The sequence below is a fragment of the Mytilus galloprovincialis genome, chromosome 12, assembly GCF_965363235.1.
Source record: "Mytilus galloprovincialis chromosome 12, xbMytGall1.hap1.1, whole genome shotgun sequence".
In the NCBI taxonomy this organism is placed as follows: Eukaryota; Metazoa; Mollusca; class Bivalvia; order Mytilida; family Mytilidae; genus Mytilus; species Mytilus galloprovincialis.
The window spans coordinates 76,018,154-76,040,032 of NC_134849.1; the positions used below are offsets into that span (position 1 = coordinate 76,018,154).

Below are 21,879 nucleotides of genomic sequence, written 5' to 3' on the forward strand. Positions count from 1 at the left end.
ATCAGTCGCTGTATAAACAAAATACATGTCTATCCATGAATTAGACCGTAAGATAACTGAAAATTGTCGGAGTGAAAGTCTTTATCTAAAGATATGTTCTCTGTTACTGTAAGCTGATCATCTAATGACTATTTCCTTCTTCTTGTTCATTTCATTGAATAATGCGATGACTAACGTGTACGTATAAACGGATGCAAATATCTGTCCAAGTTCATTGTGCAATTACATCGACTAATTGAAACTTTCGACGTGATATTCGATACGTTTTCAATCTAACGATAACTTAAATTGTAAAAACCTGTCATAATCTGTCATATCGCCTCATGCTAGGAATGTCTTCACTGTACCTTTAACATACGTAACAAACGCGTTTTACATACAGGACATTTACGCATTGCTGGAGCACAATCTGTACAACATACGATATTTCCGCATGGTAAGAAAGCGACAGTAGAGTCAAACTCTCTACACACTTTACACTGTCTTTGTTCTTGTAGCTGCCTATTTTCTTTTAAAATCAAATGACTGTCTGAAAAAATCAAAAAGGATAGAATCAATTAAGAAGTGAGAATATATAATAAAGTTCCAAAATTCGAAATGTCCATCAATCTTCATATTCATTTTGATTTTCTGAATTATGTCACGATATGAAAGAACCATATCTGGTTAGTTGCGATTCTATTTGATACAAATTTTTGCGTTATCAGTGAAATTAAATCATTTACATAACCATCTTTGAAATCAAATTAAACTACTTATTTATAGTTATTTAAGAATTCTTTCGGTAGTATGCACATGGGAAATGTTGTTTTAGATTATGTCTGTGTTTCAAATTGATAGCAACGTTCGGTATTTGCAGTGTTTAGACTTTAAATAACAAAAGTAGTCCTAATCTGTACCGTACCGATACTATCGTGCCACATATTCTCTGATTATGGCATTTATCTTAGTGATGACTATGATACCGGGTGGTGTATGCAGAGCAGATAACGTGAATCCTGTCGACGCAACATGTTTGTTCCTTTTTGAGGTTCATGCAATATTCTGATTTGGTTATTTACCTTGATTTTTACATCCGAAAAATGACTGTTGGTCTAATGGATGATAATTGATTCTTTATTAAAGCACAAATTACACCCATTAGATGGCCAAATGAATGATAAATATCAATGCAAAAGAGCACAGTTGTTTGTAAAAGGAATTCTGATTAAGAGGTTAGAAATGTGTTAAAAATGTAATAAAATATGATTTTAGTAAAACAATCAAGCATAAAGTTATTAATGAGTTACTAGCAGTAATCACTTGATGTTGATGCTTGTACTATGTTTGTTGCTTGGATATTTTTACATTCTTACCTTCAAAAGAAGCGCCACCTATGCCTTCTGTTGCGATAGTTTCTGGAATATTCAAAACTTCTGTTGTTTGCTGGTTGTCCTCTCTGAGGAGAACATTCATTATATCTGTTGCTGAAATATCTGAGAATCCTTCAACTGGATTTTGGACATTTGATAAAAGACCTTTAACAAATTGAATTTTTATCAATAACTTTATTATCAAATACATTTAATTAAATTATGTTTTTGATTAAAAAATAAAGTTTATTTATTTTAATGAATCGTAACACAAACAATGCCCATTCACGTCCTCAAAATATATGATAAACCATTATTGGTGATCTTTAACTCGAGTCAGAGCAACAAGTTGGGGATTGTGATGTTAGTAATCGTTCTTCTGGAGAACAAAACACTTATACATGGCATTTAATCATACCGTTCAATAAACTCATCATAGATACAAGGACTAAATTTAGTATATTCCCCAGTTCGTCTACAAAAAAACTTTTCATTGACGCTCGAATCCAAAAAAGGCCAAATAATGTACGAAGTTGAGGAGCATTGAGGACCGAAATTCCTAAAAATGTTGCTAAATACAGCTAAGGTAACCTGAAGTAGAAAAGCCTTAGTATATCAAAGCATTCTGAAATTCGTAAACAGTAAATTTGAAATTTTCATTGTTATTTAAAGACTTTGATTCCTTACATTTTAATCATCATTTACCTGAGTTGAGTCTCTGAATTTCATTTACAGCATCCATTACTTGTTGGCTGGTAAATCCCATTTCTATAACAGTTCTAGCTGCTATAGTTTCCAATATTCTTCGCTCTGTCTGTTTTTTATTTGTTGTGGAAACAGAATTACAAGTAATATTCACCCTAGATGTAACAGTGGTACTATCATTAGTAACTGTTTGTATGCCCAATGATGAATTTGATTGTTCTAGTACTTGGTAATTTGGTGTACACATATTGCTCTTGTCCAAACCGGCCACAGAAGTGGAAGCCATGGTTGTATTCCTACAAGATGTGACAGTTCGATATTCTTGGTGTTTTTTGGGACTGTAAGTGCTGTTTCCGTTACCTTTTTGATCCTGAAAAGCCATAAGATAGTTTTCAAATGTACAAAAAGTGTACACCAGGCGCGCGTTTCGTCTACCTAAGACTCATCAGTGACGATCACATCAATAGTCCAGTCATTCTAGCCAAAATATGACCAAACCTCAAACTTATTGCAACAGAATGTTCTTCTAGTTTTTCTAGCTGCTTTAGGTCTACTGTTGAACAAAAAAAAATCGAAAATGGTAGGATGAAGGGAAACAGTTAATTTTGGGTGAAAACATGGATTTTTGGTGAAAAATCGCTCAAAACTGGTAATTTACCGTGACTCAAAAACAAAAATAGCAACTTGCATCATTTTAATCAAGTCGATAGATCTTATAACAGTAATAAGTTTTTAAAACTATCATGAACTTCAAAGTACGGGAAGTTGGAAATTTTGGGTGAAAACCTTGGATTTTGATGAAAAATCGCCGAAAACTGGAGATTTGCCGTGACTAAAAAATTAAAACAGCAATGTACACAATTTTTAAGCAAGTCAATAGATCTTATAACAGTTATCATTTTTTTTTTAACTTTGATGAACTGCAAAGTTCTGGAAATTGAAAATTTTGGGTGAAAACCTTGGATTTTAATGAAAAAAAATCGCTGAAAACTGGAAATGTGTTGTGACTAATAAACGAAAATAGCAACGTACATAATTTTTGATCAAGTCAATAGATCTTATAACAGTAATGATTTTTTTAAACTATGATAAATTTTAAAGTATAGGAAGCAAAATTTTGGGTGCAAATGTTTGTATTTTAGCGAAAATTCATTAAAAACTGGGACTTTATAAATATTCATTAAGATCAAAGTTGAAGAGCATTGCGGGTCTCAAATTTCCAAATCGTTGTACCAAATACGGCTAAGATAATCTATGCCTGGGAATAACCAAACCAATAAAACAATTTTGTATAAGATATATACAGTTTATAAAAGGATTTGAATTACTGTGCGAAAAATGAAAATTGCACTGTTTGAAAATATGCATGAAGATATAGGCAAGTAAAATTTTCAAAAAAGATGCTTAGTTAGGGACTTTAATGCACCAACCTAACACACAACGGAACTTTGTATGTGTTATAGTATATACCTGAACTTCCTTTTTTGGTTTGTCGTAAAAAAATGTACAGTGCATTTTTGGTAAAAATTAAATTAAAATCGAAAAATAATTCCAAATTGAAAAATGAAAAATTTAAGTTTGAAAAATTAACATGTAGCTTAATTTTCTGTTGTCACAATACAAAAATAATGTACGTTAAACACTATATAAAATATTTTTTTAAAATTATCAGAAGTAATGTTTGCGAATAAAAATTATTCTTCTCACATTTTTGGATTTTTTTTTATAAACATCATGCCAATTTTCATATTATTTTTCATTTCTAAGATATTTTTGGCTTAAAACCCAAATTAATGATGTTCGTATTATTCAAAAGTTCATCACTTGTTTAATATATATATCTTTATCACTGTCTTATTCTGGAGTTTTACACTTTTAAACACTCCTTCTTTTCAATCAAATTTCCAAAATCGATTTCTCTATTAATTTCCCTCAAGTTAACGGACCTAAACGCTTCGAAAAAGAGTATGAATAACCATGTAGGCATTTTTGTAGGTACAAATATATAAAGAGTCTAAAAAATACCAAAGGATCATAAAAGCTGAATGTCATCGTTTTTTCTTGGTAGAAAACCAATATTTTATTATTCTTAGTAAATTTGCACTTACAAAAGGGAGAGATTATAAATAACTATTGAACAATGCTTCTTTCTCAATATGATCAATGCACATTTTAGTTTTGCAACTAAAAGTACGCAAAAATGTGTCAAATCTAATATATTCCTCATGAACTTGAACGTCCACCTTTTAAATGTCCTACCGTTTTAACCATCGCATACGGTAGACTTATTGCTGGTGCAAATTTGGTCAGTATTTTAAAGGAAGCATAGTTTATGCACTAGGGCAACGTCAAGATCCTGTATGTTGACATGCTATAAATACTTTAATATATAAGGATATCTATTCATTCAGTTGACAAATTTTGACTTCTTAGTAGATATTTGAAATACAACTAATGTTCTACCTCAGGCGTATTTATTAAAGAAGCCGTATTTACATAGGATTACGTGTTTTTTAAATAATATTTTTCGAAGTTTTACTTGGTTCGAGCGTCACCGAGGAGTCTTATGAAGACGAAACGCGTGTCTAACGTAAACAATCGATCATATGCCTGATATCATTCAAATTGATTTGTTATTCATTATGGTTGTCGTTAGTTGCTTTTTATGATTTTTGCTTTTGTTTGTAGTTTTGAGCATGCATCAAGCTTTTGGGTATATAATTGAAATTGTTTTAGAACCTTCATAGCTTATTAAACAGAGTTGGCTATTGCTTCTTGTTCTAGGCAATACGATAAGCTAAAGTTGTTTACCTCAAAATTTTTGGTCTCTAGTATACAGAGATCAGAGTGTCCTTATAATCATACTTATTTAAGGTACCGGGCTTATAATATGATATCTTAAGGCTTCTTACTCTTAATACGGATTATCAATTTAAGAGGAGTATTGTCAGAGGGTCAACGCTGACATTTCGTTGTATTCTAAACATGGAACATCACTGTGTTGTTTACGAGTTCTATAACCAGTGGGAATTATGGTTGGCGATGTACCATGTTTATTGTGAATGTATGTTTTTTTTATTAAATATATGTATCTTTACCTGCTCTTACAGGTTGTAACAGCTCGTCAACTATCTTTGTTCCTCAGAAAACTCTCTTTAACGCTTTTGATTTCTTCAATGGATGGCGGGTCTATCATAAATTAAACAAATTCATATTGACACGTAGATCGGAACCAAAAATAAGTATGTCTAAGAATAATTAAGACGATTTGAGCAAGCTACATATAAGACCTCTAACCACAAAAAAATTGCCATCGTGTCACGCCTAACACCTAGTGCATCATCATTCAAACTACATGTTCTGAAAGCTATCAAACAAAGGCATGGCGTCATAACAAACAAATATGCCAGTAGGTTTACCCAAGTAGGTTTTATTAGATATAACCTCCTTGGTTTAATCAGGTATGAGTACGGATGATGAAATATAAGTTATATGGTTCGCTACTGATCCCCTACGAATCCATAGAGGGTTAGTAAAATTCATAGGGTGTGAGGCCGAAGGCTGAAGGCCCTATGGATTTTATTCACCCTCAATGGATCCGTAGGGTGTCAGTTGTTATTCGTACAACAAATTTATAGCACGCTGGACTTTTTCTGCTGCGTTTTGATAAAAAAAATAAACAATGAAACACTATCATCATTAACGCGTCATGAACCCCCTATGAAATTAACTAACGTCCTACGGTCTCATAGGGAGTCACTTCGACATGATTTGATAAATTTGTTCTTGTGAAGGAAAAATATATGCATTAGGGAACTTGTGCATGTACTGAAATCCATTGTAACCCTGTGTTACACAGAATTATGTCAGTAATAGCTAAGTACCAGAAATTTTTCCAGTACAGCAAAAATTTCACAGGCTCAGTTTTGAAATATAAATTTCGACTCTCTTATATTGTTAAAAATCACAAAAGTTTAGCCTAACTAAATCCCGCAAATTGATATTAGTTGATAAATATCTATATATATATCTAAACTTTGAATACTGGTAGGAAATTAATGCTTGCATGTTTAACTGCAAACCTTTTGACTGCACAAATGTGAGTGAAAATAAATGCAGTTGATATAAAAAAAAAATACGTTAAGAAATTAGAGTGTTTGTAAAGTATATAATCCCAAATGTAACAAAAAGAGATCACCGTGGAACCTAACTTTAGCTTGTATCACCGCATTCTAATTTTTTGCATTTGTGTCAGTTTCACAACAAATCTTACGACTAAAGCTGGCGTAAGTCATGAATAGTTCAGTTTACTTACGATTTATATTGTCTTAAAGTTATTTTTGTGAAACCGACTTATGTATCTGAAGTTTGATAAACCTCAGTTTTTTGCAGCTATATATGTCGCGGGCAGGATTCCATTATGATTGAATTTCACGATTTCACAGTGACCTGATTTTAGTTTATGGCCAACCTCTATCATATGATGTATATGCATACATGTAATTAGTTTGGAAAACCCAGGTTCAACGGTTCAAGAGATATCGACCGGACACGAACCAGACAAGCACGAATCAAACATTGTCTAAAAACTTGACGACTCAAATGTCAATGTCAATGTCAAAATGAACTGATTTAATTTATGAAGAACCCCGTGCCATCCCATAATTCATCTCTGAACTAAGTGTGTTTAATAGCAGTTCTATAGTTAAAATTTTATATTTGAAATTATTGGTTTTTGAATGAACTGTATATCTGTATACATGTATAACATTTCATTTTGTTTATTTTCTTTGGTTACATCTTCTGACATCAGACTCGGACTTCTCTTGAATTGAATTATAAATGTACGTATTGTTATGCGTTTACTTTCTACAATGGCTAGAGGTAAAGGGGAGGGTTAAGATCTCATAAACATGTTTAACCCGCCGCATTGTTGCGCCTGTCCTAAGTCAGGAGCCTCTGGTCTTTGTTAGTCTTGTATTATTTTAATTTTAGTTTTAGTTTCTTACGTACAATTTGGAAATTAGTACGGCGTTCATTTACACTGAACTAGTGTATATTTGTTTAGGGGCCAGCCAAAGGACGCCTCCGGGTGCGGGAATTTCTCGTTACATTGAAGACCTGTTCGTGGCCTTCTGCTGTTGTTTTTTCTATGGTCGGGATGTTGTCTCTTTGATACATTCCCCATTTCCATTCTCAATTTGATAAGTTTCCTGATTTAAATCGACACGGGCCGCAAACAAGTGGTGACTGACAGACGGACAGACTTAAAATGTGATTCACATATTCTCTTTAACTTTGCTTGTGGTTGTATTAAACATCTTAGATAGTGATTTCCGATATTGACACGACTTGTAGGCTGTTTACAGACAGGAGACTATTGTCACTTTAAACTGCACTCGTTCTATTTGAGCAGTCAAAATGCGTTGACCGTATATTTCTATGTCATATACAGTCACTGACCATGATATCACTTTTTCTCATGAATATTTAAATAGAAATTGCTGAAATCATAACTAATTATTCATACGACCTATTCAACCGGTTCTTGTTTTCAATGTATACGACGACTCAAACTTCTTTCTTTTGCAATTTTTAGAAGAAAAAGAAATATTTCACTTGTTAATATTTTTTGGTTACATTAGACTATATGATTATGTTTTATGCTTATTGATTCTCAAACAAATTTATCCATCATCAATTACTGTTTCAACAGGTAATGTCCGTTTCATTGTACTGTACATTTCTCCGCCTGTATGATATGAGGCCTTTTTATTAAAGGGGAAGTTCCCAATATTTTAATCAAATAATAACATTTACACATTAAAAAACAATTGAAAATATTTTTTTAGATTGCAGTATAAAGACAAAAATAGTGCATTGACTTGACAAATCAACGATATAAGTATTCGGCCCGAAACGGGGAAATAGCTCGGCACAGCCTCGCATTTCCCCGTTTCTAAGCCTCATCCTTATATCGTTGATATGTCAAGTCAAGGCACTATTATTGTCTATATTGATGTGACAAAGACGTCTACTTTTTACTCTTTTTAGTACGTTGTTTTCTCTCCCTTTTACTCGTCCAACTTATATACAAATATTTCATCATATTTTTTTTAATTTTATTTTGCATGGCACACCATCAATTATAGCTAATATGAACACATTAAATGGTCAAATATTTGTTATTATATGTCGTTTTTGTTGAAAGTATTGTTTTACCTATAGCAGATAGAAAACGTCAAAATGACGTCAATTTTCGCCAAATCATGAACGATGTCCAACTAAGATTCAGAGATACGATAGTATAGTATCGTGTAAAGTAAAATTTGAATTAACTATATTTCTAGCTGCTTTAAATAAGACAACGATACTACAAAATTGTTATTCTTTCAATTTTTTACGAATGACATTTGATCCCAATTCTAAAAAAATGCATCATATTTCACTTTTACGACCGGGAAAAATGGAACCTATACATGTTTTCCTTTCGAATGATATATAATATAGCTGTGTGTTGGATAGGTGCATTAACAAAATTTTAAGGTCTGAAGGTCACTAGGCTAATAATATTATAGGGTTATTGCATGAATATTGGGGAATATTGTCCCTAGTAGAATTTTATATTGCACGAGCTTGCGAGTGCAATATATGTTCTACGAAGGACAATATTCCCAAATATTCATGCAATAACCCTTTTATTGTATAGCAATATAATATTTGAAAGTAAAAATTTGTTTAACCTAAGATTTGAACGTTGATGATGTCATCAATTTTAAAGATTTATTGCACTAATATTAGAATTTATTGCACGCTAACTTTTGGTTATGTTCTATGGAAAAAATTATATTGCTATACAATAATAATAAATATAGTGATTAATATGACTGTTTAGGGCAGAAGGTAATTCATTTACGCAAATTGCAAACAAGCTTTTTTATTTAGCCAATTCAAATATGTAAGTAAAAATAAAAATGCATGTGCTACTTTAAGAAATAAATTTGGTCGATTTTTCCCCATTTCCATACTCAATTTTATTTATCCAAAATTTGTTTTTTTCCCTTGTTTTTTTTTATTTTTTTTCCTTTTCTACCCTTTGGATGGATACACCTAATTATAAAAACAAGTCGGTTTTTTTATAAAAACATTTTGGAAATTTTTCAAATCTAAATATAACAGTTCTTTAAAAATAGTTGCATTTCATACAAGGTTCGTGATGTTAGAAGAATATTGTCATTTTCTGCTGTAATTCATATAATGTTTAAAAAATGGTACAAATTATCTTCAAACGATACCTGAGATCACCCCTAGTTTTTGTTGGGGTTCGTGTTGCTTATTCTTTAGATTTCGATGTTGTGTCTTGTGTACTATTGTTTGTCTGTTTGTCTTTTAATTTTTTAGCCATGATGTTGTCAGTTAATTTTCAATTTATGAGTTTGAATGTCCCTCTGGTATCCTTCGTCCATCTTCTATCAAACTTTATGTCATTTAAAATGACATGTTTGAAATTAAATAGACTGTGTTCTGAAAATCAGTTGAAAAAAATGCCCTTTTTCCCGATGCAGAAAAGATTAGCAAAGGAAACGTATTAAATATGTCTAGTATATATTTAAATATACATACACCAGATACAGAAAGCGACAAGGTATTGGGACGAATAACATTACAGTACCAAAATATATTTTAAAAATCTTTTAAAAAACGGTAGCAAAACCTGTTGCACAGATCAGTTGGAATAAGCAAATCATGTGTTTGTTAAACCAATATGTTGTTTTATAAAAATCATGAATTTGGCTCAATTTAAAAACCCTCACAAAATCACTTAATTATTCATATGCACAATTTATAAAAGCCTTCTTTTCATTTGAAACAGACATTGTCTTTATGTGCACATTAAATATAACATTTCAAAATAAGAATACCATGTAATGCTTTTTCAAAACAGCTTGTATGAAGTTCTCTCCCTTGTTTTGTTTCAGGAAGCCACATTGCAGGAACCAGCGTGCATGCTCAACCCATGGGTCATCACCTGCTTCCCAGTTTCTGAGTCCTCCGCCACAGTGGAAGCATCTTGTATAGTCATGGTACCCAGCAAACAGGAAACCAGCTAATGCCATCTCACGTGGTGTTTGGTTTAAATATCCTGGCCATCCTTCAAATGAACTTATTCGCACTTGAAGGGGAGCATATTTCACGTATCTTGGAATTTGATTTTGAATACCGATATCCCGATGATTATTACTAGAACCTCTTTCAGAATTGCGAGCTGTAGAATTATTCGTTATACAAATATTCTGTGAATTGTTTTTACAGTGAATTGTTGGATTTTTATCACTATAAGTATTACTAGCATTGCTTTGAGACCATTGAGGCGAAACGACAGTAGGTTGATCTTCCACAATATCATGATGGTGAAAAAGTCTAGCAGAGGATGTTATATCACTTATATCATTATGTTTCTGTTCGCTGGTTAAAACGTTTGATACGGTTGTGAAGGAGAAGTGGACACAAGGAAAACAGTGTTTGGGGAGATAACTCCCACAAAGAAAAGTATTCTGTTACACAGGGTAAATTACAAAAGCGCATAAACTGTTCGATATATTGCGAAACAAATATTTATTGGAAGATCAAAATTAGGCGGAAGACAAAAAAAATAATCAGACGAAAAACAATAGGTCTTTCCACAGAAAAGTGGAAAGACCTTCTTTCCACAGAAAAGTGGAAAGACCTCATAACACCTATTTTCATTCAAAAGAACGTAATGTGTTTATTATTTGATTCAACGGTTAATGTTAAGTGAAAATAAATTTTGTCAAAGTCGAGCCTAATTAAGAATTATGTTATTATCGCCACCACTTCGATTAAATTGGTTACGAAAAGAAGTTCGGTCAACGTCGTCCATAGACAAATAACCAACAAATAACCAACGCCAATAAACAATTACCGGAAGTCCAGTTGCCCAATCATATTAACGTATTTCCTAAAATGCAAATAAGACAACAATTATAGACACCCCGTGCTTCAGGTTTATGCTCTTATAATATACTAGATTATGGAGTGTGTGTCCGAGCGAGAACTGCTCTAGTTCATTACTTTAGAAATATTTATCAAAAAGTAGTATTTCAATATTCAGCCCCATTCTACTATTTAGTCAGCCATCAGTCCTACCCTGATATACACTATCTTTTTCGGGTAATTTATACTGATAGCGTTTGACATTTTCAGCCGAACAAAAATTTATCAATTTTACATAACTTTAATTATTGTATGCTGGTTCATATTCTGGACGCCAATCTTTGCTCCTTTATTATGTAATTCACTAACAAAACAATTATGAAGCTTAGAAACGGAAAAATACTAAAAACTGAACTTGTTCAAAGGGTATCTACACGTCTCAATCTTCAAAATCGGTTATCTAAAAATACTACCATCGCTAACATTTTTAACAATAAAAATCGTGGTTACCCTTCTATCGATAAGTGTCATGCCAAAAAATGACTTACATGTCCCCGTCTTTCCACCAACAATACATTAAGGTCCACGTTTAATGGTCGCACATTTTCTTTAAATTTTGAAACTGATATAACTTGAAAAACTAACAGTATTATTTATTTACTCACATGAAACAAACCGGGGTGTGGTATTCAGTACGTAGGAGAAACTGGACGATATTTATCTAAACGCACTCAAGAACATCTGTATCGTTTTAAAAGACCAAATAAATTCAAAAGTATCATTTACCAACACCTTAACCATCCGTTTAAATATTTAGCACTTCAACCTTTAGAAGTAGTAAATAAGCAGCCTGGTGAATCGCATTCAAAGTTTGTACGATCACGGAAAATAATTGAATTAAATTGGATTAAAAAATTACAGACAGTTTACCCTCTCGGTCTAAATGATAATATCATGGGAATTGGTAATATATCTAGAACCAATTCCGTTAACATTTTGGAAATAGTTTCTAAAACTGTTCGTAAAAACCGTTCTCACGGTCGTAGAACAAATCGCAATCAAAGAAAATTTCGGGCCAATCATACCAATATTTTGGACCTAATTTCTATTTCAAAAAACAACGGCAGACATTATCTGTTAACAAAACTCTGTTCGTTACCGGTTAATAAGTTAAATAAAATTTTGGAGGATTGCAACACAATTTCATATAGCAGTCCTAAGTATGAAATTGTTCAAATTATTATGGCATATTGTTATTCTAAATTATTTCCCAAAATTGATCGCCCTGAAGATCATAAAAAACATTTTATTAAAATTAAGTATGTCAATAAAGGCTTTGATTTTGTAAATATTGCCGGTATATTTAACGACCATTCTGTTAAAGAACAAATTCCTGGTTATTTTGACAATACTGAGCTACCTCTTATTTGTTATATTTACAAGAAATCTACCCGGAAATTTGTGTTTAATTATAGTCAATTGTGTAAAGATGTTAATATCAGTGAAAATACACCTACTTCATGTAATTGCAGTAATTCCGCATATATTTATGGACCCATTTCCCATGTTATAACAGGAGATCTTAACATCGTTCAAGACCGAGAGTTAAAATCATTCCTCAGTAAAGGACCTAAATATCGTCCCCCGTCAATTATTAATTGGAATGAGTGTCGTAATATCATCCACGACTCACTCCATACTTACTGTATGAAATGGATAAAACGGGAAAAAGCTGACAAAAAATCTTTGGACTCTTTTTTCAATTCAGTAATGAAGATAGTTGATATACGTATTCAACATTTTAAAGAACATTTTACTATTAACAATAACCACAATAAACCTATTTCTCGTATCAAACATAAACTAAAAGAACTAGCCAAGGAATTTGTTTTTTGTCCCGGCCGATAAAGCTGCTAATAATATTATTATTGTTTGACGTAAATTTTACATTGAGGTTCTGAAAAAGGAAATCACCAATTCACCAACATTCCAACTGACTCCATTTTCAGAAAACGAAATCTGTAACAAACATAAACTTTTAGCCACCGTTTTACAAGCAGAGCCAAATACAATGAAAGTCCCAACTATGTATTGGCTTCCAAAACTACACAAAACCCCTTACAAATATAGATTTATTTCGTCTTCAAGCCATTGTTCAACTACTTAATTGTCTATTCTTCTTACCAGCACACTTGGTACAATTAAAAACCTTATAATAAATTGTTCAAATAAGGCCTTCGAAAATAGTGGAATAAATTACTTTTGGAGTGTCAAGAACTCGTTGGAAGTACTTGATAAATTGCATGCTCATATTGGTGATTTTGAATCTGTTCAAAGTTTTGATTTTTCTACCCTGTATACCACATTGCCTCACATTCTCATTAAGAAAAAATTCACACACCTAATTAAATGGGCATTCAAAAAATCAGAATGTGAATATATATGTTCAAACTCTTTTAGGTCATTTTTTAGTAGCAATAAACAAAAAAACTATGTTAATTGGACATGCTTTGATACTATATATGCCCTTGAATTTTTACTAGATAACATTTTTGTTCGCTTTGGGGATTCCGTATATCGTCAGATTATCGGAATTCCAATGGGGACTAACTGTGCACCACTTATTGCGGACCTCTTTTTGTATTGTTATGAGTTACAATTTATGACAAAAATAAGCAAAGACCCATCAAAACAACATCTGATAAACAAATTTAATAATACTTTTAGATATTTGGATGATATTTTGGCTCTCAGTAATGACGACTTCAGTATGTATATTAATGAAATTTATCCTGCTGAACTTACTTTAAATAAAGCTAATACTAATAATGACCACTGCCCTTTCCTCGATCTTGATATCTATATCACTAACGGAAAGCTGAATACTAAAATTTATGATAAAAGGGATGATTTTTCATTTCCTATCGTTAATTATCCGTTTTTAGATGGTGACGTTCCCTTGTCACCATCTTACGGTGTTTATATATCTCAACTTGTACGATTCGCTCGTGTTTGTAACAATGTTTTAGATTTTAACGAGAGAAATTTATGTATTACTGAAAAATTATTACACCAGGGTTTTCGATATCACAAACTAGTCAAAACTTTTACTAAATTTTATCATCGGTATAAAGACATCATTCGTAAATATAGCTCAACATGCAGACTTTTTATACGTTCAGGTATTTCACATCCAATTTTTTATGGAAATATTCTTTATAAAGCACAAAGGTGTCAGTATTCACCTCAGAAACTTACAAAACCTTTAAATAGACTGATTAAGAAGGGATATAATTACGATACTGTTGTCAAGTCATTAAAGATTGCATATTTTGGCGTTAATATTGAGTCACTGATAAGGTCTTTGCTTCGGAACTAAAGACATTTATTCTAAAACCAGTTGTTGGCATGACACGGGTTATGTTCTTCTCATATATGTTATGATGGTATGATACTAAACCCCTAACGGGAAGTGTTGTGCCTGATGTTCATATGATGAAATCATAATCTTTCAGTCAGTTTAATTGAAGTCTGGAGCTGGCATGTCAGTTAACTGCTAGTAGTCTGTTGTTATTTATGTATTATTGTCATTTTGTTTATTTTCTTTGGTTACATCTTCTGACATCAGACTCGGTCTTCTCTTGAACTGAATTTTAATGTGCGTATTGTTATGCGTTTATTTGTCTACATTGGTTAGAGGTATAGGGGGAGGGTTGAGATCTCACAAACATGTTTAACCCCGCCACATTTTTGCGCCTGTCCCGTCAGGAGCCTCTGGCCTTTGTTAGTCTTGTATTATTTTTATATTAGTTTCTTGTGTACAATTTGGAAATTAGTATGGCGTTCATTATCACTGAACTAGTATATATTTGTTTAGGGGCCAGCTGAAGGACGCCTCCGGGTGCGGGAATTTCTCGCTACATTGAAGACCTGTTGGTGACCTTCTGCTGTTGTTTTTTATTTGGTCGGGTTGTTGTCTCTTTGACACATTCCCCATTTCCATTCTCAATTTTATATAAATCACTGCTGCTGCTTGCGGAGTGACTGCTAGCGAGTGGCTGCTTCTTTTTGCTAGTTATTTCTAGTATTAAATTCAAATACAAAAGTAGGATGTACTTATCGCGGTATCATCATATCATATAACGTCGAGATGACATGCACGACCTGCTGATATCTTTGCTGAATTATTATCAAGCATTTTCTGATAGATTTAAATAACTTATTCACATAACAAAATTGTATATTCTTAAAGGTAAGTATATGATCTTCGTTTAAAAATACCAATTTGTCATAAAGATATAAATAAGCGATTCAATGTTTTTGGGATATATTCACTTTTGTTTATTATATTCTGTTGAATAGTCTATAGCACGTTAATATATCTTGGATATTCTAACATCTGTTTGTTTTAAAAAGTAATCGGAAAATGACTTTTGTCTTTTACTTAGACATTGGATGTTCATTTTTGTTAAAAGTGTTTGAACATGTGTCTTGTTGTGGTAAAAGTCAATACTCCGTCGATCATGACCGCAGCGAGGATGAAAAAGAGGAACACGAATTAAAATGGAAAAGACGGATTTTTTTTATTCGTATCACATTTGGATTAATTTTCAACATTGCTGCTTTTATAGCTGTGTGTGTGGTGTATAGAGAAATATACATAGCCGGAAAGACTGCCATAGGATTATTTATAACTATTGTTTCGTTTACTGTGATAGCATATATCGCTATTGAAGTAGTAATGTGGGTTGGTTTTGTGTATGTTGATAAAGATGCGGACGTATTGTACTGTATGATATTGTATAGAATATTTGAAATCGAATTTGATGTGCTGGTTTTCTTTTACAGTCTTGTTTTATCAAACTGGGAAATAACAGAGTTTACAACCGCTATAACTGTGCTTGGTTGTTTAGATATAGTTATAAATATCATCATACTTGGAAGAAATTGTTATGACTTGATAAAGTTAAACAAGGACTTAGATAGAAACGCATTTATTGCAACAAAACTGTTTTTAGGTGTTCTGCTTTCACCTATTGTAGCAATTGTTTATTTGATTTTCGTTATATATGACTAAAAAAAGGTGATGATAGTATCTGAATTATTTAATATGTTTGTAAATATTTATCAATTTGTGTATAACATATATGTTATTGTTATAGTTGAAATTCTAATCGCATTATATATCGTCATACTGTTAAGTTTTGTTTCAGTAGAATATTTAATATAGCAAATAACAGATTATTGTAGAAATGCAGTCTGTTGTGTATTTTCAAACTCAATAACGCCACAAATTAACCTCATCAAAAGACAGTCATTATTTAATATAAACTCGAGTTATTTGATAGAAATATAATAAAAACGAGCCTTCGTCGAGTTAATTACTAGTATTCAAATTAATAAACAAGAGTTGATATCAAGCGATATTCAATTTTAACAAGTTGTTAAATCTTTTCTCTTACGGTCAACACTCTAAATATGTTAAATAAGAAAATCTGCGAAATGTTGAACTATAAAAAAAAAAAGAAGGTGTGGTATGATTGCAATTGAGACAAACAATCCAGAAGAGATCAAAATTATACAGAAATGAACAACTTTAGGTAACCGTACAGACTTCAAAATGAGCGAAGCCCATACCTAGGCTTAACTAGCCTTTTGCATATTCCAGAACGACGTTACATGTTCTCTTCCGGCGTCAAATTTCAACTCAGACTTTTCAAGCCATTTTGTACGCCTCAGAATGTAATTAAAGGAGATTGTTAGGTGAACTTTGTAAGTGTTTTGTATTATTGAACAAATCACAGATGTGCAAACCCATGGACAAATGAACATCGTTTTAGCATTTGAAAGTCATCTATGACATTGCGAATAACCATTGGAATACCGTAATATCGCCTATCAGCATAGAAGGCGATCAAGTTCAAAAAGATAACAGGACACAACCATAATAGAATGGAATTTCCCGCCATCTTGATTCAGTGAAGTTTTATTTTAACAATAGTTTAACATAAACATTTGGCTAATATGTCTATGACATAAATGACGAGGAACATATGACACACATTTAGTTAAAAAGGGGTTTAACGATGCAGCCGTTTTTAGGTATTTTAATTTTCATTAATTGTTTGTTATCTTTATCAGTTAGTCATACGAAGATGTACGGTACTTTTCTTACTTTTATTAAAAAGATAAAAAAAAACAATGTAACGTCCTATTTTTGTGGCCGTGAAATATATATATATATATATATATATATATATATATATATATATATATATATATATATATATATATATATATATATAATACGAGAATACCATGAATTATCGTATTAACAATTTATGGATATAAATCACGATTTGGCTTGGTTGTCGATAAAATACAATCTCAGAATTCATTAAATAGAAACTTTGTGTAACGATTGACCGTCAACAATGGTCAATATAATTGCTGAGAAGGAGGTCGAAATGTAAAACTGACACAGAATATTTAAATAAAGGTATTGGTTGAAGCAAGAACAATTATGGACAAATTAACAAACCTTTAAGGATGTGCTCTTCTTAATTGACTCAGGTCGAGATTTTTCCGATTAAAAAGGTTTTTTATGACTTTTTTTAACGGTAAACACTATCATACTTTGGATAATCTAACAAGAAATTTAGATTTCAACGTGAATCTCTGTAAAAACTTGATTTTGGAATGACTTAAGATAACACATGCTCCATATTTTCTATAAACTTACAGGAATGGTAGGACAATAATAATTATTGTAATTTCTATGAAAAGGTTTCCCTTTGATATAACAGCTTCTTGGAATGTCTCTTTAGTTTGCAGAAGAATAATGACTCTTTACTTACAAAACAAGAGGATGTAGTATAAATGTCAATGAGACAACTCTCCAGAAGAGACCAACTGACACAGAAATTAACGAATATGGATCACCGTATGGCCTTCAACAATCAGCAAAGCCAATACCGCATAGTCACCTATAAGACATAGAAATGACATTGTAGAACAATTAAACGAGAAAACAATCGGACGAATTCATGAATTTTGTTTAACGAAAAAATATAAAACACATAAACAAACGACAATCAATGAATTACAGGCTCCTGACTGGGGACAGGCACATGCATACATAATGTGGTGTATTGAATGATAGAATATTGTCTAATTGTATTTTTGATACAATTAAATCTAATCTTTGTCGTCATTCATTTTATTGCTGCATACTGACTAAGTTTCTTGTGTACAATTTGGAGTTTAGTATGGCGTTCATTATCACTGAACTAGTATATATTTGTTTAGGGGCTAGCTAAAGGACGCCTCCTGGTGTGGGAATTTCTCGCTACATTGACGACCTGTTGATGACCTTCTGCTGTTGTCTTTTCTATGGTCGGTTGTTGTCTCTTTGACATATTCCCCATTTCCATTCTCAATTTTATTAGTACACAAAAAGAGTATGCACTATGACATGTTAATAAACTCGTCATAAATAAGATACCAGAATAGAAATTTTATATTAACGCCAACACAAGTTTCATTTACAAAAGACTCATCATTGAGGCTCGAATAAAAAAGTGTTAACAAAGCCAAATAAAGTACAATTTTTAAGGACCAAAACTTCTTAAAGTTTTGCCAAATACAGCTAAGGTCATCTATGCCTGAGGTCGAAAAGCCTTAGTAAAAAAAAAATGCAAATGCAAGCAATTTAACAACTGGACGAAAAATTGTTAAGGTTGAAATTTGTGTAAGGTTGTGCTTAATTTAGAAACAGAAACAATGGTTTTGGGATTACGTAATGCTAGCACGGCAGATGAAGCAAGTATAATCATGACATCTACTGGTATACTTCCTTGCCAGAGGCCGCTTTCTTGTGGTGATATTCCCCCTGTCAATACTAGTAAGGCTTTATCAGCACCAAGCGTGCACGAAAAGTGATAATGTTTTCATCATAATTTCGTCCATTGATAGAGGCCCTGTCATTTGGAGAAACAAAATAGGCGTGATGATAAATGTTAATGAACATGGCGGCGATATAATAACTAACGTTCGACAAATAATGGAATACTTGAAAAGAAACCTGTTTCAAAATGGTGCATATGCAACTTAAAATATATCTTAAGTCCACTTGAGTGATACAAATGTAAGAGAGATATTACTTAAGGGCATACGATACAGTTTTGAACCTGAATTTACAAGTTGATGAAAATTTGCATGTAGGCTATTTTTACCTGATTAAATCAAATATGTAATAAAACAATATACCTTCATGGGCTACTTTTTAAGTAAAATGAGGTCGAAATTTTGTATATTTGCTCAAATTTAGATTTGTGGCTGTATTTTCTTTTTCGAAAGAAAGACATTACTTTTTTTGGTTTTAAAAGATGAACACAATTTTTGTTTATGTTAAATAATCAGTAATTTCTGTATTTTATTAGTATCATTAAAATGTATGCAATTTTTATTCAAAAATAACTCAAATTTATCAAATATTCATGAAAAGAGGAAAAAACGTCATTTGTTTCTGCATGTTTATCAAAACTAAAAAAAATTGCGCTATTTACATTATGACATTTGAGTCACATAAATCTCCTTGCAAAATGAAACAAATTGCCGTTTTAAAAAATAGGGGTTCATGCACTCGTTTTCAAATTAAATCAGTGTGAATGATAAAAATCAGTCGAAAAATGCACCTATTCCCGATATGTTGTAGTTTGACGTCCCGAAAATAACATTTTACGTTAGCAACGTCATCACCTCTCCTGTAACTGTATCGTATGCCCTTAATATATCATTGAGTGAAATACAATTTTTTTGTGCAATGTCAGTGTAAGAAAGGAAGTTGTATGTCTTGATTGTGTAGTTGTAGAAGAATGAAAGTTATGTGCTACACACTGTGTCACGTGTCTCTGTATTATAGCAACACGACAAAAAAACTGGTTTCTACAATGTATGAATTTCACCACCAGAACGCCCTCTGACATGGAAGAATATTGACTGTTCACATGCTTTGCGCTCAATGATTACAGTAATCCAACTCAAGAAGCCAGCCGACCTTTATCCGTTTCACAAACGATATTGGATATGTTCCTTACGTCGTAACTACAATCCCCTTCCCTTTTATGTATGTGACCTACCGAATTAGACTATTTACCGGATTATTTATCACATAAACAGCACAACGGGTGCCACATATGGAGTAGGATCTGCTTACTCTTCATGAGATCACCCCTAGTTTTTGGTGGGGTTCGTGTTTCTTATTTTTTGGGGTTTTGTTGTTGTGTCATGTGTTCTATTGTGTGTCTGTTTGTCTTCTGTCATTTTTATCCATGGAGTTGTGTCGTTAATTTTCGATTTATGAGTTTGACTGTCCCTCTGGTATCTTTCTTTTCTCTTCTTTAATAAATCATAAATATTTTTTTCCAACCCAACTATGTTATAGTTTGGGTTTGTTATACAACTATGATTTGAAAGGAATGGTTACAAAATACTGACCTGGTTAATTGCCTTTTATTTAGATTAGGGCTATTTTTTATCTTGGAATCTTATTGAATATTGTAAAGTTGACAGTACAAAATGTTTATTTTTTGACTTTATTCTTTCAAGATCATTTGATGAATGCAACAATCATTATTACAGTCTACGCTATAAAGTATATTGTATTTACAAAACAAAATGCTTACTGTGGATTCATTTTTATTCGTGGTATGTCAATTTTCGTGCGTTTCGTGGGTCACAGTGAACCACGAACTTAAGAATTCAGCGAAGAATAATCATTAGAAATGTGTATGAGGTCGGATATTTATTTCCCAAAATGTTATGCAGCTCTAGTATAGTGTTGACTAGCGATACAAATTGTAACATAACACGCATTTTTTTATTGAAAGAAGATACAAGAATTTAATTAAATCAACACTGAATATGTCGAATATCAGTGATTATTTACTCTTTGAAAAATTGATTAAAACTGTTCATGGAAAATTACTGCAAGTTGTTAATTACCGTGTCATAGTTTGGTTTACTAGTGATTAAAAATCAATAGGATAAAGTACGGGGATATTGCCCTTATATGATATTGTTTATGACAGCAACATTTACTTTCACACCTTTTACTTATATGACTGTTTATTATATCGTGATTAGGGACATGAGCTTTCAATCATAAAGTTTTGAATGTATTATATAATTCCGATAATTGTTTATAAATTGTAAAACAAACAAATAATCAGTTGTCTCTGTCCATTATTGTAATAGAAGTTTTCAATGAACACTTTAACCTGGAATGACCAAGCAAGAATTTTGACAATTCAAAACTTTTCAATGAATTCCTTCTTTTTGTTTGTTTTATTATGGATCAAACCAAGGAGGTTGTATGATCTCTTAAAAATCAAAAAGAAATTCACGAATGATGTATCTGAATTTTTTGTTGTTGTAATCAGCGATCCACGAATTTACGTATACAACCAAAAGTCTTTTTTTTCTCTATCCACGAAAATGGATACCATTGAAAATAAAATATATCCACAGTAGTCTCCATCGACTTAATCAAATAATTATAATTTACTCAATCATATGTATTGTCTACACTGAACAAAAGGCTTTATATTCCTCTACTTTGATATGATGATAGTAATGCCAAGTACACTTTAAATCAATACAATAGTGGATCATCATTTGCCAATCGTTATATACTTCTGAAACATTCAGTTAGATCAGATGAATAAGCAAGCTACAAATGATTGACTTTTATTTATACATTGGGTGTTCATTTTTTTTAGCTGTCATTGAAAATGTGTCATGTGGTGGGAATGGTGAAGTCTCAGACATTCAGGGTCCTAGTGATACAAGAACTAGAGGCTCTGAA

At 32.1% G+C, this 21,879-nt stretch overlaps 1 protein-coding gene across 1 annotated transcript; it reads right to left on the minus strand.

Annotated features, from left to right (window-relative positions):
- Positions 1–338: 338 nt before the first annotated feature.
- On the minus strand, positions 339–10,365 carry LOC143053767 (baculoviral IAP repeat-containing protein 7-like). The gene is made up of 4 exons (XM_076226546.1): positions 9,980–10,365; positions 2,058–2,427; positions 1,356–1,490; positions 339–529 (listed from the first exon to the last, which is right to left on the minus strand). Exons 1-4 carry the CDS (start codon positions 10,172–10,174, stop codon positions 339–341), a joined length of 891 nt encoding a protein of 296 aa, XP_076082661.1. The 5' UTR covers positions 10,175–10,365.
- Positions 10,366–21,879: the final 11,514 nt, after the last annotated feature.

Coding starts and splice junctions, on each gene's coding strand:
- LOC143053767 (XM_076226546.1), bottom strand. CDS start 10,174: ATGGCATTAGCTGGTTTCCTGTTTGCTGGGTACCATGACTATACAAGA. Junction 2,428..9,979: donor TTTTGAAAAAGCATTACATG/GTATTCTTATTT, acceptor ATGGCTTTTCAG/GATCAAAAAGGTAACGGAAA. Junction 1,491..2,057: donor AATTCAGAGACTCAACTCAG/GTAAATGATGAT, acceptor TCCAAAATCCAG/TTGAAGGATTCTCAGATATT.